Source organism: Tupaia chinensis, unplaced genomic scaffold (genome assembly GCF_000334495.1).
Source record: "Tupaia chinensis unplaced genomic scaffold, TupChi_1.0 Scaffold143952_1, whole genome shotgun sequence".
Taxonomy (NCBI): domain Eukaryota; kingdom Metazoa; phylum Chordata; class Mammalia; order Scandentia; family Tupaiidae; genus Tupaia; species Tupaia belangeri.
Genome location: NW_006203803.1, coordinates 255596 through 280428, shown reverse-complemented (window position 1 = coordinate 280428; position 24833 = coordinate 255596). Strand labels below are relative to the sequence as shown.

General features: G+C 38.4%; 2 protein-coding genes across 2 annotated transcripts in view; one reads left to right on the top strand and one right to left on the bottom strand.

Annotated features, from left to right (window-relative positions):
* ACAD11 (acyl-CoA dehydrogenase family member 11) overlaps window positions 1-24833 on the bottom strand; it is a 130236-nt gene that overhangs the window by 68482 nt on the left and 36921 nt on the right. The window contains exons 10-13 of the mRNA XM_006165546.3: window positions 16626-16703; window positions 15289-15427; window positions 10625-10732; window positions 7403-7501 (exon numbers count right to left, since the gene is read on the bottom strand). Coding sequence (XP_006165608.1) covers window positions 7403-7501; window positions 10625-10732; window positions 15289-15427; window positions 16626-16703 — 424 coding nt within the window. The remainder of the gene's footprint in view (window positions 1-7402; window positions 7502-10624; window positions 10733-15288; window positions 15428-16625; window positions 16704-24833) is intronic.
* On the top strand, window positions 1244-5893 carry ACKR4 (atypical chemokine receptor 4). The gene is made up of 2 exons (XM_006165545.2): window positions 1244-1337; window positions 4811-5893. The coding sequence occupies exon 2, from the start codon at window positions 4820-4822 to the stop codon at window positions 5870-5872; it is 1053 nt and encodes a 350-aa protein (XP_006165607.1). The 5' UTR covers window positions 1244-1337; window positions 4811-4819; the 3' UTR covers window positions 5873-5893.

Below are 24833 nucleotides of genomic sequence, written 5' to 3'. Positions count from 1 at the left end.
AGACATGTGATTAAATGTCAAATTAAAATTAAAAATTAAAAAAGGGGGGGGGACCAAATAGTCTAGGCAGGGCAAATATCACGTTAAGAGCAGTGTCCTTTAGAAAGCAAGAGAGTAGAGGAATGATCAGCCATGGTAAGTAGGAGAGATGCTGCTTCTGGGAAAATGCTAGTCTGCTCAGAATTGTGCTCATCTCTTGCAAGTTTGTGTTCAAGCTATATTGGTAGCTTGAAACTGTAGAAATATTTACACAATGGGAAATGGCAAATGCTATAATTCTAGGCACTTTTTAGTGAGCTGGTTCTGCTGCTTGCAAATAATTCTTCCTCAAAAATTGGTGGATAACTGGAAAAAGAAGCTGACCATCTTCCAACACCCATTGAGGAAACAAGAAAAATGAAGCCCCTAATAAGCTGCTGCCTCTTTTCTGCGAATCAATAAGGTCAGAACAATTGCCTGAGAATAAACCGGCATGGGTCTGAAATAACTTCTGCAGCTGGAGACTGAACCTAGCCTTGCATGAGAAAATAAATGAGGTAACTGCCATGCAAATGTGAGGAGAGGCAAGCTCAAGCAGACCACACTCACCAAAGCTGCATACATTTCTTTCTCTAATTCACATTTGTTTGGAAGCATGGGAAAAGTAAACAGCCTCCTCAGACAGCAGGATTTTGAAGTTTTGTTTTCTGGCCTTTGAAGAAAAAGGTACAAAAAAACCCAAGAGATTTTAAGGCCATGGAAAAGGCCCACTCTGGGTCAAGGATAGTGAAACGGTACAGTGAAGCCAAGAGAAATCTAATAGTTTAGGTAAAATATTGAATCATGTGGCATTAAGTTCTACTGAAAATGCATGATGATCACTCATAACTTAGCCTTTGATGTTACAATTTTCTGTGTTAAAATAATTTTTTCCTTTCCTAGACAAAACAACTTTATAGAGTGTTTCTCTAGATGCTATCTCCAAGTGCTCCTGGGCTGCCTAGGATGAACTCTGTGGATTTTCCTTTGGGCTAACAGTTGCTCAGCTGCAGGCACTTTCTTGTTCCTTTTGGCTAAGCAGAGACTTTAAAAGGTCTGTAGTTTTGGAACAAGATGTAATTCTTTCACACTTTAGCCAATGACATGTAAGGACCTAGATTTGACTTCACAGGAGGGTGATGCATAAAAAAAAAAAAAAAAAAAAAAAAAAAGACCAAGTGCTCACAAGGTTAAATTTCAGGAAAGCCCTCTTGGATGCAAGATAAAGGCGGGGTATAAAACGAAAACAAAAGTAGCCTGGAGATCATTTGATTTTACCCTCTACACTCAAGACTGCTTCTCTCTGCGGACTAAAACAGGTTGGTTCTGTATTTCTTTTCTCATTCTGACTTGGATAGGATTTTTTTTTTTTTAACTCAAAGACTGTATTTGTCTATACAGAGGGAGTCTTGATGCATAAAAATGTAAATGTTTACATGTGCAAAAAAATGTTATTTGAAAATAGCTGTATGCTTTATCCTCAATGAAATCTGAATCTGAACGTAGGAAGAAAAATATCATTTTAAATGCCATTACTTGTTTGGAGTAATCTATTAATGAGAATATAAGTGTTGTTATACCATTTTTTCTTTCCTTTACAAATACTAACTTTTTTTCCTCATAATAATTAAAAAGATATTTAAATGTGTTTCTATGTATCTGCCAGAAGGATCATCTCTGCAGATTTCCATTTCTCCTCTTATTTACTCAATTTTTAGTAAGAATAATTCTTATTTAAAAATACCCTTCCTTAATATTTTATTTCTTATCATCAGGCTCAAAATTTGTGATTAGAGAGAAGGAAAGAACAAAGTTCATATTGTGTTAATAATTAATTTATAAGAATATGAATTTTAGTCTTCCAGATTAGAACTGTTCAAATAATCTTAATGCCACACACAGTCTTTTTCAATTTGTTAGCACCTCGTGTTTTTTCATATAAGGAAAGCAGTTCTATGTGGGATCTTTCCTCAGGAAGCCTTCTTTACTTTGCCATACTCATTCCAAATGAGTTAGCAAGAATAAGAATGTCCTTCTGAAATGTCCCAGAAGTTGGCACACTATTTTGAGGGGAAAAGAAAAGAAAAGAAAAGAAACATGTGCAAGCCCAGTCAGTGGCATGGTGGTTAAGATGGTTGGATCACACATTGTCCACTGCATGGTGTGAGTCCTGGAGCCAGCAACTTGAAAAACAAACTGGGTATGTGTGTGTGTGCCCAAAAGAGAATGAAGAAACATTCCTGGGGGTGGGGTGTTTTCACACCTTCCTTCTTGCTCTGTGCACATACCCCATAACAAAACTTTGAAAAAAAAAAAAAAGAGTATTTCATTATTGATTCTATAAGAATGTTTCCAATTGTTTTTTAAATTTATTTACCTTCATTCACTGCACATCATTAAAGCATACAAAATGAGATTTTCCATCCAGGAAACACTGCACATTGGCTCGATTGAGCACATCGATGTACGTGTTATCATCAACAAATAATTGTCCATTTCTTGTTTCCTGTATATTTTGCTTTTTTGCCATCCTTGATTCCCTCTCTCTCACCCTCTGCTATCTCCCACCCTCCTCCCACACTGTCTCTGGTATCCATGGTTGCTTTCTATGCCTTTTATTTCCAATTCTTTAAAAGGCAAAAGTAACCAAAGAAGGGTGAAAAGGTTATAGGACAAGCAAAACAAAACTTTACACTATCACAAAAATATTAAAAATAATTGTTATAAGCATCTTAAAACTTAGGAATTCTATGCAAGCTTATCGTAATATTAATGAATGCTCACAGTGAATATAGTACAATAACTTAATGTTGGGGCAGGAGATTCATCTAGAGTAAGAACCTTGTTTCTGCTGTCAAACCTTCCATTGGACAAATATTTACTGAGCAGTTAAGTGCTCACTGGGCATACTAGTAAGACTATAATTACAAACACAAATCAAACAAGTCACCCTTTGTCAGAACTCAGAGCCTAGGGACAGGGTAGTCTGAGAAACACATGTTTTCCACAGGATGGGGCCAGTTCTAAGAGGTATGTAGAGATTGCTACTAGGTCAGGAAAGTCTTCAGGGACAGCAACATCGAGAAGAGTAGGAACTGGCCCTTCAAGGAGGAGACAGGAAATATTAATTAGTATGTCAGATAAAGGGACAGAACAAGCAGCAATGCAGATGGTGCATGCCAGCTTACTATAGACAGATCGGTTCTAGTACTGTAGCAACATGGGCACAGAGCAAGGAGAGGTGATAGGAGCCAGGTGGCACTACCTGATAGAGGGAGCCCGTGGAGTCATAGTACGAGCCCAGACTTGCCTTCCAGGTGAAGCACTGTGTCTTCCAGCTGAGGAGCTAAGCAAGGGAGGGACAGATAGGCAATTCAAGACAGAACACTGGTGGCAGTAAGAAAAATGTTTTGGACACAGAGGTGGTGACAAGGAATAATGACAGTAGGACACCAGTTAGGGAGTTACTGCAATTGGCCAGGAGAATAACAGGATGGTCCATTTGTGCAGAGTTGTCGCAGAGCAAAGTTTACGAAGGGAAGACAGATGTCAAGACACTGGGGCTTATAGTTTGGATGACTAGGGGATGATGGTGCCTCCAGGTAACACTATACAGTAAGCAAGCCACTGACGCATTTTAAAGGGATCCTAGGGAAAAGCGTTTGATTTTTATAAAAGTGAACTAGTAAAATTTAGTATGAATGCTAAGATAATTGATCTAACTTACAAAAATTAAACCTATAAACAAACATAAAAATCAAAAAAAAGTTTATTTTATATAAATAAAATGATTTATTTCTCTATTTTAGTTTTCTATTTTATTTATTGTAGATATTCTCGTAACACTCACAGAATTATGTATATACAGATTACAACACATTTTATTCTTTTTAGTGGAAATCTGACTACATTTTCATGTTTTAAAAACTATTTGGGGGGGCAGCAGGTGGTGTAGTGGTTAAGACTCTGGACTCCCACATGGCCAATCACATGAGTTCTAGACCTGCTGGCTTGAAAATTACACTGGGTATTGTGTCTGTGAGTGCCCAAAATTCCAGGAGGAGAATGGAGAAGGGACTGTGGCATGATCATCCACCCTGGGGAGCGGGGGGGTGATTTCTCACTTTCCCTCTCACTGTCTCTGTCTCCTTCCTCTCTGGCAAGTGCACGCACCCTATGGGAAAAACCTTTCAAACAAACACACCAACCAAAAAAAAGCAAACTATTTTGGGGGGGCCTCATAACCTAGTGGTTATAAAAGTCATTTCAAATACCAGTTCTTGAAGCTTGAAAACCACACCGAGTGTGAGTGCATGCACGTGTGCCCCAAATCCTGAGAGGACAGAGAGATGAGGGAGAAGGGATTGGAGCATGACCATGTCCTACTGGGGGTTCTTTTTTCTCTCTCCCTCTCTATCTCTCTCAGGTGAACACATGTGCTCTCTGGCGATTAAAAACAAGTAAATAAATCTCTTAAAAAACTATTTTTTTACATAAAAGCTTTTATTTAGGATTTAATGATTCAGAAAATCCTCCATGACAGTATTTATCATCCCTGTGTAAATCTCAGCTCTTGTGCACAGACTTGTAAAAAACAAGACAAGCAACTATTCTTGGGGATATAGTCCAATGTGACTCCCATTAGAATGTTTCAAAGAGAGACAGGTTCAGGCTCGCATACATGACAGTGACAATCTATTCTCAGGAAAAGAATGAGAAAAATTTCTAGATAAGAAATGTTTCCTCTTAAATGTTATTTAAGTGAGTATGCTCTTTTCTTTTGACCATCTAGATCAGAGCAATGGCATTGGAACAGAACCAGACAACAGATTACTATTACGAGGAAAATGAAATGAATGGCACTCATGACTACAGTCAGTACGAAGCGATCTGTATAAAAGAAGAGGTCAGAAAATTCGCAAAAGTATTCCTCCCTGCCTTCTTTGCAATTGCTTTCATCACTGGACTTGCAGGCAACTCCATAGTAGTGGCGGTTTATGCCTATTATAAGAAACAAAGAACCAAAACAGATGTGTACATCCTGCATTTGGCAGTGGCGGATTTACTCCTTCTGTTCACTCTGCCTTTTTGGGCCGTAAATGCAGTTCATGGGTGGGTGTTAGGAAAGATGATGTGTAAAGTAACATCAGCCTTGTACACAGTAAACTTTGTCTCTGGAATGCAGTTTCTGGCTTGTATCAGCATTGACAGATACACAGCAGTAACGAAAGCCCCTCAGCAGCCAGCAGTGGGAAAACCATGCTGGGTCATCTGCTTCTGTGTCTGGACAGCTGCCATCTTGCTCAGTATACCCCAGCTGGTTTTTTATACAGTAAATGACAACACCAAGTGCACACCCGTTTTCCCCCATAACTTAGGAACGTCAATGAAAGCCTCAATTCAAATGCTAGAGATCTGCATTGGATTCGTGGTACCCTTTCTTATCATGGGGGTGTGTTACTTTATCACAGCGAGAACACTCATCAAGATGCCAAACATTAAGAAATCTCGACCCCTTAAAGTCCTGCTCACAGTGGTTATCGTTTTCATTGTCACTCAGCTGCCTTACAACATTGTCAAGTTCTGTCAAGCCATCGACATCATCTACTCCCTGATCACCGACTGTGACATGAGCAAACGCATGGATGTTGCCATCCAGGTCACAGAGAGCATCGCGCTCTTTCACAGCTGCCTCAACCCAGTCCTGTATGTTTTTATGGGGGCCTCTTTCAAAAACTATATTATGAAAGTGGCCAAGAAATATGGGTCCTGGAGAAGACAGAGACAAGATGTGGAGGACATTCCTTTTGATTCTGAGGGTCCTACAGAACCAACCAGTACTTTTACCATTTAAATGTAAAACTGTTGCCCTTTGCTTGGATACACAAGAATGATACTTCTTCTTTTTTTTTTTTTTTTTTGAGATTGTTGAATTTTTTTTTTCTCCACATGAATGATACTTCTTGCACAGATAATACATCTGCATTATTTTGAAACTCAGATCTCAAATCTCAAACACTATGGTTGTAACTTATAACAAAGGGGTTGGGGACAGGGGACAGAAGCCAACTAAAGGAAGCAAGATAATAAATGTACAAAACATAAAAATTAAAATGAACAATATAGGAAAACAGTAGTAATAGTCCTAAATAAAAACACTACTATAAAGAAGATCCTTATGGTGATGAAATAGTTTTATATCTTGATAGTAGTAGTGGTTACACAAATCTATACATGAGATAAAATGACACAGAACTATAAACACACGTTGTACCCATTTCAACTTCCTAGTTTTGATATTATACCATAATTATATAAGATGGAACAATCAGAGGAATTTAGGTGAAGAGAACCCAGGATCACTCTGTAGTATCTTTGTACCTTCCTGTGAATTTATAATAATTTCAAAATAAAAGAAGTTAAAAAAAACTATGTTCTAAGTTAGCTCATCTAAAACAGATTAATAAAGAGGCTTATGTTGAGACATTTATAATTATTTTTAATTACTTAAGTTTTAATATAAAATAATTTCCCTTCATAATTTTAGTACTTGAATAATGAGGTAGTAAAACTTCATCTTTCGCTTTTGTCTCTTAATTTATAAGTAATTTCATAAAATCACAGAAAGAATAACAACTAACAACCTAAAAGAGATACACAAGCATTTCTGGCCCTTTTAGTACATTACTAGTAAATTCTAAAACAGGTTATTTATTTCTACTGTCTCAGGTGTCTTTACTGATTACTGGTTATCCTGATAAATGTTGGTTGCTCATGTAAACTGCAGATGCAATCCTCAGATTACCATATTTAACTAGGTTCTTAATTTTTATAGCTTCCTAAAGCACATTCATTTATGTGAGTCTATTATTGAGACTGAAAAAAAATTATTCCATGAATAAAGTGTTTTATTTTTCATTTAAAAACATATTTTTAAGTAATGAAAATATGTTCACAAATTACTTTTAGTAACATATAGCTTATCTTTTAAAAAGCAATTATATATAAATTATTAAAAAACATAAAATACGTCCCTGTTAAACTTTGATAGATATTATATTGGTCAAAAATTGCACACACTAACAAATTTTATCTTTCAAACTATAAGGAAAAGAAAGACATTTTCTCCTCATGAACATAACTTAATCAAGACATGTTATTGGGTCATTGGAAAAGTCGTGACATATTTTTTATGTAAAAATGCATCATGTCTTTTCCGATGACCCAATATTCTAAAATTACTTTTTCTTTGAACTACTATTTCTAATTTAAAAATGATTTCAAAGGGAGAAATTTTCATTTATGCATTATAGCATTAGTCAAGCATTATATCTAGCACAAAGGATCAATCTGTTAATTGAAAAAAATAATGCTGAGCACTCACCACTGGTCCACCATTTCTTGCCATTAACCACATAGCTATCCCCATCTTGATGGATGCTACATTCAATATTTGTGGCATCACTTGAAGCTACATCAGGCTCTATAAATAAACAAAGTTTGAACTTACAGGCAGGCAAAAGTCATGTTTGCAAAAGAGCTTAGATGAGAGAATGTAAACTCTTTAAGGACAGAGTTATCCTTGTCTTTTTCACTTTTCTATCCAGCTCCCATTGTACCCTGGTTCTCTCATAAAACACACATAGTAGGTATTCAATAAATGCACACTGGAAGAGTGAATCTGACATTGCATAATCTTCTTCATTGATATATGACCAGATACAATTCAGTCCATTTTTCAAACATCAAAGGTAGATAAAAAATATTACTTTCTACTTCCCACAATGGTAATCCATACTAACATTGGGTTGTCTGAAAAGCCATGATGTATTTTTGCATAGAAACACACATTATGACGTTCCCGACAACCTAATACAATCTGTACTAAATCTGAAAGCCAGATTTCCCCACCGTACTTGCATAGTTTACTTTCTTAAACAATTTATTTTTTTAAATTTCAACAGAATATGCATGTTTGCTGGAGAGAGAAAGAGAAAGAGAGAGAGAGAGAGAAATTGAGAAAGCATCCCCAGCTGGGATAGCCACACTGTAATCCCTTCTTTTTCATTCTCCTCTCTGGATTTTGGGCATGCATGCACACATGCCTGGCATGCTTCTAAAGCCACTGAGTCCAGGACTCAAACAGCACTGTTGGCCATGTGGGATCTAGCCACCTCAACCTCCACGCCACTGCTAGCCCCTATCTTGACAATTTCTAACTGTACTTTGCGAATTCCATCAGAAATGTTTTCACCACTTTATATGCTTTGCATTCTTTTTATTTATTTTTTTGTTTTTGACAGGTTTTTGTCATAGGGCGCATGCACATGCCAGACAGAGACACAGAGACAGAAAATGAGAATCAACCCCCACACCGCAATCCCTTCTCCATTATTCTCTCGAGATCTTGGTCACACATGCACACACACGGTATGAGTTTTAAGCCAGTGGGTCTGGGACTCGAACCGCAGTCGACTACATGAGAGTCCAGCGACATAGCTAACTGCTGGTCCCTATACTTTTCATTCTTTAAAGCATGTTTAGTACTTAAGGTCTTCAGGACATGTTTCCATGAGACACCATTAAAACAACTGCTTTCCAGGACCAGCAGTTAGTTGGCATAATGGCTATGTTGCTGGACTCTCATGTAGTCGACTGTGGTTCGAGCCCCACACCCTGTGGCTTAATCTCTCGTCAGGCACGTGTGCATATGTGCCCAAGATCCTAAGAGGAGAGTGGAGGAGAAGGGATTGTGGTATGGCCATCCTTCCTGGGGGGTAATTTCTCGCTTTCTGTCTTTCTCTTTCTGGCAAGCACACACACCCTCTAGCAAAAACCTCTCAAAAAAGAGACAAAAAAGGAAAAAAAAAAAAACCTGCTTTCCTACACAACATTCTAGAACTGACTAGCCCTCAGTCATAGTTATCTACATTTATTAATATGCAGCTCTTTTAAATCAGTCCTTCAGATATTTCATGTGTTCAATTTCTAAAACTTGAGACTCTGTTTTTTGAGAAAGGGGGTTATGAACTCTACTTATTTTGTAACTCTCAATTAATGCTTGGTACACAAAACATCATGTTGTAGGTGTTCAACAAATGTCTATTACTGATTTCAATGAAGATGAGTTTTGCTATTATAACTGTATACAATGTTACAGGGGAAAAATAAAAAAACACTTTCCATAATCAAAAGTACTTGGAAATTATGGTGAGGGAGGTCTTGAAGGGCAGCAACTGTGCACTGTGCACAGGGAGCCCAACACCACAGGACTGACTATGGTCTAGGTCCTAGCCCTGAAAGCTTGAGAACACACCAGGCATGTGGGCATGCATGCCCCCAAATCCGATGGGCTGGAGAAGTAGAAGAAAAAGGGTTGTGGCATGACCTTGTTCCACCGGGGAGTGCTTTCTCTCTTTGGCAGAGCACACATACCCTTTATGGCCAAATGAAATCCAGTTTAATTCTAAACTAAATCATGAAACAATGATTTTTGTCTTTTGAAGAGTTCTTAATATTTTTCCTACATACAAATGGTGTCAAATTGATTTTTTTAAGGTTTTTGTCATAGGGTGCATGTGTTCTCTGGAGAGGAGAAAGATGGTGAGAGGGAAAGTTAAGAAATCACCCTCCCTCCCCCCAACCCCACGCCCTGGTCAGGGGATGGCCATGCCATAATCCCTCCTCTTCCATTCTCCTCCTGGAAATTTTGGCACACATGCACATGCACTCAACATGATTTTCAAGCTGCCAGGTCTGGGACTCAACTTACAGTCAACCAGGTGGGACTTCACCATCTTAACCAGCATGTCACCTGCAGGCCCCTCAAACCCATTTTTTTAAAACACTTTATTGGCTTATTTTCCCATATGATTATCATTTGAGCAATATGTTCAGCATGGGTGAAAGTTATATTTTTCTAGGTTTATGGAAAAGTTGATTATTTTATAAGTTCTGATATAAAATTATCACAAAGATGACTATTTCATACACAGGGCAGGAAAAGATCTTCAGTATCACAGATGGCAATTTTAGAGATGCAAATCAAAACCTGTGAAACTAGGTTTGCTCTGCTGCTAATGCTAGAGCAGACTCAAAAAGCATCACCTGGGGGAACCAGCAGGTCTCATAACAGTTATGTGGTAGACTCCCACATGGCTGATCGTGGCATGAGAACTGGACCCAGTGGCTTGAAAATCAAACTGGGGATATGTACATGCATGTCCTAGATCCCAGCAGGAAAATGGAGATAGGATTGCAGCGTGGCCATCCCCCCGGGGGGCGGGGGGGTTGAATTTCTCACTTTCCCTCTCATTGTCTCTGTGTCTCTCTCTCTGGCAAGTGCATGCACACTAAGGCAAAAACGTCTTAAATAAGTAAATACATAAGAAGAAAAGATAATCTGGTGTCCTCCTCCCAGAGGGAAAAGAATTTTATTCAGCACACTTAAAAATGTCGAACTTTAAAAGGAGGCTCTAGATGAACATATTCCCATTTCTGGCTACGGCCAAATCGAAATGCAACGCGGAGTCACACTTCGAGATCCTTCGGCTCATCCACTGTAACTTGGCCTACTATGCCAAGGGAGTCGGGGTCGTGCCTTTACCTGTCATACAGAAGGCAGAGGTGATGTGCCCTTGAAGAAGAGGCTCCAGCCACTGCCGCTTCTGTTCCTCATTTCCATAGAGGTGCAGCACTTCCATGTTCCCGGTGTCTATACATGAGAAAAAGCCATTGTTTGCGTTTAAAATTTTACCAATATGAAGTCCAGAATTTTATGTAGATCATACAGACATCTAGCTTTTTTTAAAAAAAGGTTCTTATATCTCACTTATTTTTACCATGCCAACTGCTGGCCTTGCCATACATTTTTCTAAAGCAAACCTTTGCTAACAAAACTTTTTTGGGAACTTCTTGTAAACATATTCTACTGTGATGGCATGTCATAAATAGTTACACATGCATGGCATTCCATGCCTATCTATTCAACTTGTTCTGAATCACAGGCTTATGTCCAACTCATCACAATGAAGCATGGCTCTAATGTCTAATTCAATTAGGACTGCAGAAAACAATTTACTGGGCTCAACCCTTCCTGCTGTATTGCACACATGTGCTGCTAGGCATAATTGCAATATTCCCAGAAAACAATTAACATCGCATGTCTACTGAGTCTCCAGCTCTAATGTCTGTTTGCTGTTCCTCACACACTCTGGGCTTTCTAACTTCCCTGAGCTTGGGCCAGGGCTTCTCTCAAGACAAATTTTCTACCCATTAGTCATAAGTAAATTCCTACTTATGAGTCCCCTCCTCTGTGAAGAATTTCTGCCAAAAATATCTTTCCTCTGAACTCATATGGTAATTACTGTCTCTCAACCTCTAACACTGGTCTTAGTTTGTGCGCCTCATACCACCTGGAAATGTACTGGGCCATCTCTCTAGGATGCTAAGGACAGGATTCCTGACCTGGATAGAAAACAGTTTTAGACGTCCAAGATACTCTCCAGCCCTCAGAAGGTATTATTTCAGTGCATGCTACATTGTAGTATCACCCTCATCCCCAAAAGAATGTGTCGTGTCTGCCATTGAGCAAAATGCTCCAGATACGTCTTTCTCTCTCTGTGTTTTGTGAGATGGCATATATACTAACTGGAGGGAGATGGAGAAAGAGAGAAAGAAAGTGAGAAAGACCCCTCACGGGAATAGCCACACTGCGATCCCTTTTCTTCCATTTCTCTCTCATTTTGTAATTTGGGGCATGCATGCATATGGGCCTGGCATTACTTCTTGAACTGCTGGGTCAGGACTTGAACTGTGCAATAGGCCATGTGAGATCTAGCTGTCTTCTCTTACATTCTTCGAGCCAGCCCTAGATACCTTTCTTTGATTTAATTCCTATCACATTTCTAAAAATACTGTTTAAAACTTTTTCCTTGAGTACTGATTACTTATAAAATTCTAAGAAGCTGGGGGACCAGCAGTTAGCGTAATGGCTATGTCGCTGGACTCCCACGTAGTCGACAACGGTTCGCGTCCCGGACCTGGTGGCTTAAAACTCACGCCGGGCGCGTGTGCCTGCGTGCCCAAGATCCCGAGAGGAGAATGGAGAAGAAGGGATTGCAGCGTGACCATCCCCCCGGGGTGTGATTTCTCACTTTCTGTCTCTATGTCTCTCTCTCTCTATCTGTGTGGCAAGCGCACAAAACCTCTCAAAAAAAAATTCTAAGAAGCTGGCAAAAATTATCATTTATGGGTTGGGGAAAAAAATTCTAGCTAAACTACTTCTATAAATTTTTTTTTCTATTTAAAATAAAAATCATTCCAAAGGTCTCAAAATTTTCCAGGATCAGCTTTAGGATTAAAATTGGTATTCTGAAAATTCATCATTTTTTTAAAAAAAGTGGAAAACTGTAAGACATTTTGGCAGACTTGAATTCCCTATAAGCTTTTATAACTATTTAGAAAATTATTTGGAAAGCTTATGTAGAAATTCATCTTTTATGCTTAAAAAAATGCTCAAAATATTTAATCAGCACGAATTCTCTTTTTTAAATTTATTTTGGAAATGCTCCAAAACACAGTGTCTAAGGCATTCATGAGGACAAAACATTTAGTTTTCTGCTTATAGTTTCACATATTTTGTTTGCTTAGGAGAGCTGTTGATTATTCCTACTCAAAGGAAATGTATTTCCCTGCCCAATTAAAACATTTCAGCAATTTTGTGATATCACTTAGACAGTACAATGGATTGTATCGTGAACTTTTACTACTAGGAAAAAGCCCATGGACCATCTAGTGAAAAGTGAGCTTAGAGGTCAAATGAAAAAACTAGTGGCAGAGCTGTGTCTACAGAGGATGACTCGATCATCCCGGGATACGTCGAGTGCTGGTCCTTGACCGGCAACATCAGAAAACCGGAATAACTTAAAAAAAAAAAAAAAAAAAAGAGAGAGAGAAAAACAACTGAAACAAACAAACAAACAAGAAACAACTAGATGCACTGAATCTAAATCTTTAGGGGAGACAGACTGGGAATCAGGATTTTTTTAAAAAGTTCCTTAGGTGGTTCTTCTGTAAATTCAGGTTTGAAAACACTTCCTATCCACTACATTCCAGATATACCCCTCCCCTTTTACTTTAAGAAAAGCTAGAGTTCCTCCTTTCATCTTTTCAATTGTTCATATCAAAGTCCTTGGAGGTATCCTTGACTTCTCCACTCACATCCCATATCCCGGAGCTGGGTGGCAGCACAATGGTGATGTAACAGACCCATAGGGGAGGGGTCCTGGGATCTCCCTGGGCATGTGTGGAAAGGCTCCACAACACACAGCCCAAGGCCTTCATGAGAGAGGAAGTAAGTTTTCTTCTTACCGTGACCCGCGAAAACAGAAAACCGGAATAACTTAAAAAAAAAAAAAAAAAAAAGAGAGAGAGAAAAACAACTGAAACAAACAAACAAACAAGAAACAACTAGATGCACTGAATCTAAATCTTTAGGGGAGACAGACTGGGAATCAGGATTTTTTTAAAAAGTTCCTTAGGTGGTTCTTCTGTAAATTCAGGTTTGAAAACACTTCCTATCCACTACATTCCAGATATACCCCTCCCCTTTTACTTTAAGAAAAGCTAGAGTTCCTCCTTTCATCTTTTCAATTGTTCATATCAAAGTCCTTGGAGGTATCCTTGACTTCTCCACTCACATCCCATATCCCGGAGCTGGGTGGCAGCACAATGGTGATGTAACAGACCCATAGGGGAGGGGTCCTGGGATCTCCCTGGGCATGTGTGGAAAGGCTCCACAACACACAGCCCAAGGCCTTCATGAGAGAGGAAGTAAGTTTTCTTCTTACCGTCTTAGACAGTTTATGTGCTTAGGCGAGTTGTTGATTATTCCTTAGTCAAAAAAAAAATGTATTTCTCTGCCCAACTGAAACAATTTCAGCAACTTTGTGATATGATTCAGACAATACAATGGATAGAATCATGAAATTTTACTACTGGAAAAAAGCCTGTGACCATCTAGTAACAAGTGAGTTCAGCTGAAACTAGGGTGGACCACAGCATCAGGATCTGGGCATGCTTCTCCCCTCTCTCTCTCCCTTTTCTCTCCCTCTCTATCTCATGGAAGAAATAAATTAACTTTAAAAATAGAAATACTTTATATCCAATCAAGAAAACCTCTTGGCTCTGCCTTCAAAATGTATTTATAATCTTGTCTTTATCATCTTTCCATTGCTATGACTCCAGGGTATATCACCATCATCTCACACAGGATCACAATAAGACTCTCTACTCTTTTCTCCTCCTTTTGTCGATTCTCAATATAGCAGCCAAAGTGATAACTTTTCAACCCAAAGTTACATCTTGCCACTACTCTCCCCGCAATCCTCGATGGCTTCTTCTTCCACTGAAGATATAAACCCTAACTTTCTCTATAAGGCCCAATACATGAACCTCTTTCCTCTCTGATCGCGTCTCCTACTAATCCTCCCCTGGCCACACTAGTCTTCTTGGGTATTCCTGGATATGCTAGTCATACTCCTGCTTCAAGGCCTCTGCATTTTCTGGTCCCTCTGCTATTAAAACTCTTTCCCCAGATATGAACACGGTTAATTCAATCAATCAGCTTCTTTAAGTCTTTATGAATGTTATTTTCTCAATGAGGCCTTTCTGAACCATTCCACTTAAAATTACAGCCCATATTCTCTGTCTCTCAGCATTCCAGAGGTCTTCTACCCTGCTCTGTTTTTCTCTTTTTTTCTTTAAGCACTTTTCATCTTCAGATTTACTACCTAATTTATTTACTTGTTATTTACTATTTATTTTTGCCTCCCCTTATTAGAATGTCAGCTTCTTGAGGACAGGAATCTTTGTGAATTTTATTAACTGACAAGTCAAGGACCTAGAATAGTGCTTGGCACATAGGTAATCAATACATAATTGGTGAATGAATGGAGAGTGAGGCTAAACAAAAGATTTGACACTCTTCATCCATTCCAGCTAGCCACAGCAGTATCCACTCCCCAATCAGAAACCAGAATCCTATGATGCCAATCTCTTTGGTAGTTACTTCTGTCCACCAGCTCTCTTAGTGTAGTGATATCTCGCAAAAGAACAGCCCAGTGAAAACTTTTGAGTTCCTTTTTTTATATTTAACTCAAAGTTACTGAAAAATAAAGTTACAGCCAAACTTCCTTAATGTAAAATAGAGAAACTCTAAACACTGCTCAAAATATCAGAGACAATTCTGTTTTTAATTAATACAGTGACCTGGTGCTTGGCAGTTAAAGACATCTGGAGCAAAAAAGCATCTTCCTGTTTCTTCAGCAATCAAGGCATAGTCCACCTGGCTGAGACCGCTTACAGCTGGCAAAAACAAGTTCCACAGGTCCTCTGCTTTGGCCATTTCCTGTCAAGGTGATGAACATGCCAGAATGATCAAAGTTTACCATGATCTAACATCCCTTATTTTTTAAAGATAGTGGCATTTATGCTTTTTGAAATTTAAAAAATTTATGGAGTTATTTATTTTACTATATCCTATAGTGTTGCAAAATGAGGTGGCTACTAATTCATTCTAAATCAAGTTTCTTAACTGTTAAAGAAATGCCTTTGCTTGTAAGCTTTTTTATATATGGCTGAAAACTAAATGTGCTTATTTACAAGTCCTTACTGAAGTAGAACATTACAAAATCTCCCACATTAGAGTATATTTATGTCAAATATATTATTTCAGGCATTTCAGTGTCTTCCATGGGTTGCTGTTAAGATTTGAAAACATGGGGCCAGTAGGTAGTATGGAGGTGACTGGATCCCACATATGTATCTGAGAGGTTGAAATCCTAGATCCAGTGGCTTGAAAATCATACTGGGTATATGTACATGCTTGTCCAACATCCTGAGAGGAGAATGGAGGAGAAGGGGTTATGCCATGGCCATCCCCTCTGGGGGAGATTCCTCTCTCGTCTCCAATATTTGCCCTATAGTAAACAATAAAGAACAACAAAAAAAGATTTGAAGCCATGAAATCTGGATTCAGCCTAAAGGACAAATGCCTGCCTTGAAGCCAGTCTCAATTTAGTGACAGTGATAATGAGTAGTTTATTTTTGTTTGTTTGGTTGGTTGGTTAGAGAGGGCATGTGCTCTCTCCAAAGACAGAGAGAGATGGAAGGAGAAAGTACACAGCAGTGGGAATGGTCACACTGCAGTCGCTTCTTCTACATCACTCGCTCTTTTCAAGATTTTGGACCCACATGAGCACACACTTGGTATGTTTCTCAAGCTATTAGGTCCAGGACTTGAACTACACAAGTGGCCATGTGGGATCCAGCTGCTTTAACCAACAGGACATGAGGCCAGCCTGATAATGAGAGGGAGGTTGGATCATATATTTTTCTCTGAATAGCTATAAAAGGCTACTACATGTACATAGCATATACAGAACATTATAATTTGCATATTACAGATTCTATTTTTAACTTTCTTTTTAAAAAGTTATTATCGATATAAATATTCTCTACATATATACAAATAACAAGAAGACTAAGGTCTCAAAATATACTTTATATGAATTTTTCAATTTTAAAGGTTTTCTTATTTTTCTTACCTTGAGTTTATCAATCACTAAAGGTTTCCTCCATTTGTCCATGGAATTTTCATTTTGAATATAGAATTCAATTACTTCCTTCAAGTAATAAAAAGAAAAAAAATCATTAGCAGAGTTAATACAAATTAAATAGTGTCCCAAAGTGCTATTATCCAAAGTAAACATGTATACATGAAGAATCTTTTCCAGTTGCTATTGAATCAGTAATAAACCTTTAAAAAATCAGTTACAAAGCATAAAAATTCTAAAGGTTTGCTTGTTATCATTCTAAAATGATATTACCTCAAGAGTAGATAGCACATTAGATTCCCAAAACCTTCTACCAGTATCTGAGTGTTCCATTTCCAGCAGTATGACACGCTAGAAGGTCATGGAAATCCTTAACTAAAACTCGTAGGCAAAAATGTTTTACGGAATTGTAAAACATACAGGTTAAGCCACCATAATCTGAAAATCCAAAATTTGAAATGCTTCAAAACTTTTTAAGCATCAACATAATGGCACAGTGGAAAATTCCATACCTGACCCAAGTGATGGTGTGCAATCAAAATGTTGCAGGGTGAAATATTGCATAAAATTATTTTCCGGTGGGCCAGCCTGTGGTGTGGTGGTTAAGGCAGCTGGATCCCACATGGCCAACTGTACAGTTTGAGTCCTAGACCTGGTGGCTTGAAAAGCACACTAGGCACATGTGTATGCGTGCCCAAATTGAAAGTGGAAGAAGTGGAGAAGGAATTATGGGGTGTCTGTCCCCTATGGCAGATGTGGGAAGGGATATTTTCTCACTTTTCCTTTTTTGGTCTCTCCTGTCAGCACACTTGTCCTCTGGCAAATTACATAAAAATAAAAAATTACCTTCAGACTACGTATATGCAGTGTATATTAAATATAAATGAATTTCATGCTTAGATTTGGGTCCCATCTCCAAGACATTATGTATATGCAAATATTCTAAAACCTGAAAAAAATCTGAAATCCAAAACACTTCTGGGCTCAGTCATTTTGGATAAGAGATACTCAACCTGTATTTATTAATGCATAGCTATGCTGGAAGGAAAATAAAATTCATCAGAGGTGAGGAACAAAAAAGCCCAACTCTTTGGGCCTGAGTAAGCACCAGAGCCACTGGAGTTTGTCCAAGGGATGTAGATTGATCTATGTTATCATAGGTCCTATATTTTTTACTTTATTTTTAAAATTTTGCTCAATAGGATGCATACATGCCGAAGAGAGACAGAGAGAGAAGAAAAATGAGAAAGTATGCCTACCCAAGGGATGGTCACTCTAGTCTCCTCTTGGGATTTTGAGCATGTATGCACATACCTCTGGCATGTTTTTCAAGCTGCCGGGCCTGGGACTGGAACCACACAGTAGGGCCACATAGGATCCAGTCACCTTAATCACCATGCCATCATTCACCTCAAAACCCTGTATTTTAATGGGTCACATAATTTTACCCAAACCAGAATAATTGATTGGTAAAACCCAACTGGGGGGAGGGGCAGCAAAAAAGAAAAATGCCCTCCCCTCAAGGCTAGACCATGGAGACATAGGACTACTTATAGATCTTAATTCTGCATGAAATGGGGGGGGGGCAAAAAAACCATTTCATGGACACACACACACACACACACAAATTTCTAACTTGAAAACCGCCTCTGCCCAACTCTAGGATCTCAATTCATACACCTGTGGGGCCTTAAAACATCAAGTCAAAAAGTAAGTTTATATTTTACTGGTGAGAACCCCTTGTAGGCACCTGGCAGATGTAAAAACAAATCCTCTCTGGAGGAAAGAGCTTCAGACAAAAGCCTTAAATAACTGCCTCAAGATAAAATTCCATTCCAGAGAACACAGGTTCAGCATGAAACTTTACTAATCACTCAGGGAAACAGGTTCACTATTCATTAGAATAAGTAAGACTAATAATTCAACAAAATCAAAGCATACTTTCCAGACTGAAAGGTAATGATTAGACACAGACACAATTATGTGTGTTCAGTAGATTTCAAGAATACAGAAAAGAATTAGAAGAATGACAAAAGACTATAAAAACTGACCAAGTAGGGGACCAGCAAGTGGTGTGATGGTTAAGGTGGTGTACACTCCCTCATGGCCAACCATGGTTTGAGACCCAAACCTGGTGGCTTGCTTTCTCACTTCCCTTCTAGATCTCTCTCTCTCTCTCTCTCTCCCTGTCTCTCTCTGGTCAAATTAAAATAAGTGAAAGAATAAATAAAATCAAATAATTATTTAAAAAGTTGACAAAGCAAATTTGAAAGTAACTGAGCGGATGGTAGTGAATGGGTGGTAGAGGGTGGGTGTGAGGAGCAAAAGGAAGGAACATTTTACAGACCAAAAAATGTAAAGTTCTTGGTTAAAAAAATTCATATTGTATACATCATGATGATCTTTCTGTAAAATGTGCAATTTATCTGGGAACAAAAAGAGTAATTGTTCTTCCTCCCTGTGTGCCACTTCTGTTATTATTTTGTTAAGCTATGCATCTGCCTCTAAAAAGAAAGTAAAGAAATTAAACATAGTAATTAGACTTAAAAATTCTATGGCAGTGGTTCTCAAACTGCAGTGGATATCAGAATCATCCTGGGAAGTTGGTAAAAACACAGGGGCCTCAGCCTTATCCTGCTTCAATGAGCCTGGGCTTCTGTGCTCCTTACTGACTCTGCAGGCAATTCTGACACATTCCAAAATTTAAGAACTGCTATGCCATGGATGGCTGAAAAGTGTATTAGATGAAGCTGGAAAAAAATAAAATAAAACAAAACAACTATTTATATAAGAAAGAGCTAAAGAAATTACTCAGGATGAAGCACAGCAATTCAAGACAAGAAAAATATGAGTGCTTGAGGAATATGACAGATGTGCAGAGAAGTTCTAATAGAAGTCTAAGTGAAGCTCTAAATGAGGAGAGAGAGGAGAGTGGCAAAAAATTATTTTAAGAAGTTCATGGAACTAACAAAAGACATAAAACTTCAAATTCAGAAAGCATAATGAAGCCAGAGTACAGTAAAACTGCTGAACATCAAAAAGAAAGAAACGTTCTTACATGGACAAAACGGAGGGAAGAAAAGAAAGATTACCGATAATGAAACAATGAAGATTATGAGCTGACTTCCTACGGCAACAAATCATAAGCCAGAAATCAGAGGGGTAATATCTACAATTACTGAGAGAAAATAACTGTCAACTTATATAACCAACAAGACTGACTCTAAAAACTTAGGGGAGGGACCAGTAGTTGACGTAATGGCTATGTTGCTGGACTTTCATGTAGCCAACCACGGTTCAAGTCCAGGACCTGGTGGCTTAAACTCACACCGGGCGTGTGTGCGTGCGTGCATGCGTGCGTGCGTGCCCAAGATCCCGAGAGGAGAATGGAGGAGAAGGGATTTCGGCATGGCCATCCCCTCTCAGGGGTGATTTCTCACTTTCTATCTCTCTGTCTCTCTCTGTCTTTCTGGTGAGCACACACATGCTACAGGAAAACCTCTCAAAAAAAAAAAAAACTTAGGAGAAAATAAATGTATTACCTATATCTATATACGTATTATATGTAAAGCCATCAAAACTCCCTCCCTGATGGAGAGGGGGGAGGAAGGAAAATAAAAAAGAAAGAAAGAAAGAAATGTTAATTAACATATTTTTACTAAAGAAACTTGATCCTAAGAAACTTCTAAATTGCAAGAAGAAATAGTAACTAGTGATAAATACATGCTTAACTCTGTATGAAAACTAGCCACATGACAATAATAACCTCTATTTTGTACACAATGATCAAGACAGTACTAAAAATACCAGACTATAATGGCATTCTCCAATATTTTGCTATTATAGCATTTCTTTCTTTTTTCAGAGAGAGAAATGTTTGCTATAGGTTGTGTGTGCTTCCAGAGAGACAGAGAGAGATGAGAGACAGAAAGTAAGAGATTACCCCCACAGGGTGGATGGCCATGCCACAATCCCTTCTGCTCTCTCTTGGGATTTTGGGCATGCATGCACACATACCTGGTGTGAGCCTCAAGCTGCCCAGTCTGAGACTTGAACTGCAGTCGACCATGTGGGAGTCTAGTGCCCTAATCACCATGCCACCTGATAGCCCCAATTATAGCATTTTCTTAACCTACTATTTTTCAACACTTGGGCTACTAGAATTACTGGGTTAAATCAAAACTCTTAATCAATATTACCAAATTATTCAAAACTGTTCTATCAATTTCTACTCAAAGAAGTAATACACATATCATCCCGTTCATTAAAGCATGGCTGGAATACTGCTGTATTTAGTGAAAACTTCAAAAAAGGCAAAGATCTGCTTTTTCAAAAGTTCGTTAGAATAATTTAAATGAAATTTCTCACAGAAAATTTGAAAAATAAGGAGACAGCAGTGGTGTGGGAGTTTAAATAGCTTCATCCAACATACCCCACTGTGCAGACTGAGTCAGAGATACACTGAGCTTAAGAAACCTGCTGGGCAAGTGTGCGTGCATGCCCAAAATCCTGAAAAGAGAATGGACGAGAAGGGATTGTGACATGACCATTCCCCATAGTGGTGGTGGGGGTGCTTTCTCTCTATCTCTCTCTCTTCCCCACCCCCCTCCGGCAGCAAGTATGTTCATTCTCTAGTAAATTGTGGGGGTAGGGAGATTCGGAAAATATGTAAGGACTAGCCTTTGGCATGGTGGTTAAGGTGGCTGCATACCACATGCTGACCATGTAGTTTGAGTCCTGGACTCGGTAGCTTGAAAAACACTCTGGGCATGTGTGCATGTGTGCCTAAAATCCCCAAAGGAGGGAGAAACGGAGAAAGGATTGTGGCATGACCATTCCCCATGGAGAAGGGAGAAGTGTTTTCTCACTTTCTCTTTCTGTCTCTCCCCATTTAGCATGCATGCCCTCTTGCAAAATTTAAAAACAAATATGTAAAACTACAAAGAAGTCATCAAGTATCTTATTATAGTAGCTAAAAGACATGTACTCTTAAAGTACCAGTATCAATGTATTATATGATACAATCTTATTTTTTAGAAATGATAGTTTGGGTTTCTGTAAACTAGTTATAGAAATATTAGACAGAATTCTGGGACCAGCAGATGGCTATATCGCTGGACTCCCATGTAGTCGACCACGGTTCGAGTCCCAGACTTGGTGGCTTAAACTCACGCCGGGTGCATGTACATGCGTGCCCAAGATCCCAAGAGGAGAATGGAGTAGAAGGGATTGCAACATGGCTATCCCCCCTGGGGCATGATTTCTCACTTTTCTGTCTCTCTGTCTGTCTTTCTGGTAAGTGCATGTGCCCTACAGCAAAAACCTCCCCCACCCCCCGAAAAAGAAATATTAGATAGAATTTTTTATAAGTTTTTCCCCTTTCCATTATAAAAAATCTATTATTTTTTTCTCCAAATATCATTAAAACATCTATTTTCCAGGCAGGGATGCATATTGTTCAGACTCATTGGATAGGAGAAAATGTTTTATAGATATTGGTACAAGTCACTGGGTTTTATTTTTTTCAAGTTTATTTTTTCCATGAAAGTGAGAGACAGGGACAGAGACAGAAAAAGAAAGACAAGAACTGCCAGAAAGGTCTCATGCCACAGTTCCCTCCAGCCTTCCCAGCAAGCCAGAATCATGGGTGAACCTGTGTGGCATGCATAGGCCCACTGAGGAACCAAACCCATGCTCTTCCCTAAGGATCCAGATTCACTTTAGCAGCACACTACTGCTGTGGCACCCAGCTGGCCCTTAAAGTTTTAAAAGAAGAAAAATCTCACACTACCAGATGTGGATACATCCTGAATTTGAGAGATCTACAAAGATAAAATCGATTGTGCCTTGTTTTGGCACACCAAACATTGACAATCTTCTCTTTATAGTATATAGATCAAGGGGCCGGCAGGTGGTGTAGCAGATAAGGTGTAGACTTCTACATGGCCAATTGCAGTTTGAATCCTGGACCTGGCAGATTGAAAAATCACAACAGGTGCACATGCATGCATGCCCAAAATCCCAAGAAGAGAATGGAAGAGAAGAGATTGTGGTGTGGCCATCTGCCCAGAGGATGATTTCTCACTTTCCGTCTTTTGGTCTGTCTATCTCTCTTTCTGGCGAGTGCACATGCCCTATGGGAAAAACCTTAAAAAAAAAAAAAAAAAAAGGTTGTGTTTTTTGCTTATCATAAAGCATTTTTCTAGTAAATCCTTTGCAAATATATTAATAGTGCATAATACACAACCCAGCCTCTGATGCTTCTTTTTTGTGCTGCAGTTTACCTCAAATGCCTATGAAAAAGCAAGCCTGTTTGTTTTCCTCTGCCAATTCTGACCTCTGTGAACCATAGGGTGGTTGCGAGTACTAGCAGACCAAAAGACAGGCTTTATTTTAGGTAAGTAGGTAGGAATCAGGCTGACAGGCAAGCCAGGGTCTCTATCCAAACCCCCACCAAACAAACGAGCCAAAAAAGCAACAAAATCAAATCAGTACATGAAGGATCCCACTCTAGAGTACTAAACCTCAGGTTGAAACCATGCATCATTAAAACGGATCATTTGTTCTGTTTTGTTTTGTTTTTTTGAGAGCACTACTGGAACCTTCTATCTGGGACAAAACCATTGCCAAACCATTTGTTGGAGAGCAAGACAAGAAGCCCACATTCTTCACACAAACATCTGCATTTCTCTTCTCATTCTTGCTCTTAATACCAGCTAATCACTGGGGACTCCACTGTGGAAAAATGGTTACCAACCACATTCTCTTATTTCAAAATTCTTTTGAGATGTGGCTTCCTGTTATAGTTTATTGAGTATAATCTATTATGCTTACCAAATCTAATTTCCATTCTCTTGTCAAAACTTTCAGTTCTTGGATGTCTCTTCTGTTTTCATGCTTTTACCAGCTTATTCCATTTTCTAAAAACTTACTTATTGCTCATACAGTAAGAATTTATTTGAGGGAGCAGAGGGAAATGTTGACTTCATACTGCAACCTTGAACCAAAAGTGTTGCATTCTCTTTTTAACACCCAAAAGTTCAGAATTTAAAAATTCAATATTGAATAAATACTGAGTAGAGCAGAAAATATTCAAAGTTATACCTCAATCATTGGACACATAAGAGAGACCACTATTTTAGAAAGAATTTTGTCACATTTAAGTAATATTTTTAAATAAAATACTCTACTCTGTAAGCAAACTTAATTTCAAGAAAAATATTTACTTAAAAGATATTTATATAATTCCAGAAGCAACATTAGCTGTCCTATAGACAAAATTTTTACATTTTGTGTAAATACTTTTGGCCTATTTAAGTCTTTTTTATTTTGCTAGTCTAGCTATAGACCTCTCAGATGCACAGATGATTAGAATGGAAATTCATTGTAGGAGGAGACTTCAAAAAGTTCTTCGATATGCCAACAAACAAGAGAACCAATATAAGATGACAAATTCCTGGATACATATAATCTACCAAGATTGTCTCAGGAGGACACAGAAAGTCTGAATAGAACCATAACAACCCATGAGAGTTAATTGATAATAAATAACCTCCCAACAAAGAAAAGTCCAGGTCCTGATGGCTTCACTTCTGAATTCTATAAAACTTTTAAAGAAGAGGTAACCTCCATTCTACTCAAATTATTTCTAAGATCCAAAAAGAAGGAACCCTCCTAAATTAATTCTATGATGCTTCCCTCATCTCATTTTCAAATAAGGATAAGACCAGAAAGAGTAACTACAGACCAATACCTCTGATGAATATAGATGCAAAAATTCTCAACGAGATACTAGCAAATTGTATCCAACAGCAAATAAAAAAGATTATACATCATGGCCAGGTAGGTTTTATTCCAGAGATGCAAGGGTGATTCAACATACACAAAACCAAAAATGTAATACACCATATTAACAGAAAGGAAAATAAAAAGCATATGGTCATTTCAATCGATGCAGAAAAAGCATTTGACAAAATACAATATCCCTTCATGATTAAGACAGCAAAATCAGTACAGAAGGATCATGACTCAGCACAATAAAAGTCATCTATCAAAAACCTATAACTGACATTATAGAGGAAAGGCTGAAAGCTTTTCCACTAAAAACTGGTACAAGACGGCTGCACACTTTCTCCACTCCTATTCAATGTAGTTCTGGAAGTCCTAGCCAATGCATTCAAACAAGAGAATGAAATAAAA

Excerpts from the sequence above, each read along its gene's own strand:
- ACKR4 (XM_006165545.2), top strand. The coding sequence starts at position 4,820 with ATGGCATTGGAACAGAACCAGACAACAGATTACTATTACGAGGAAAAT.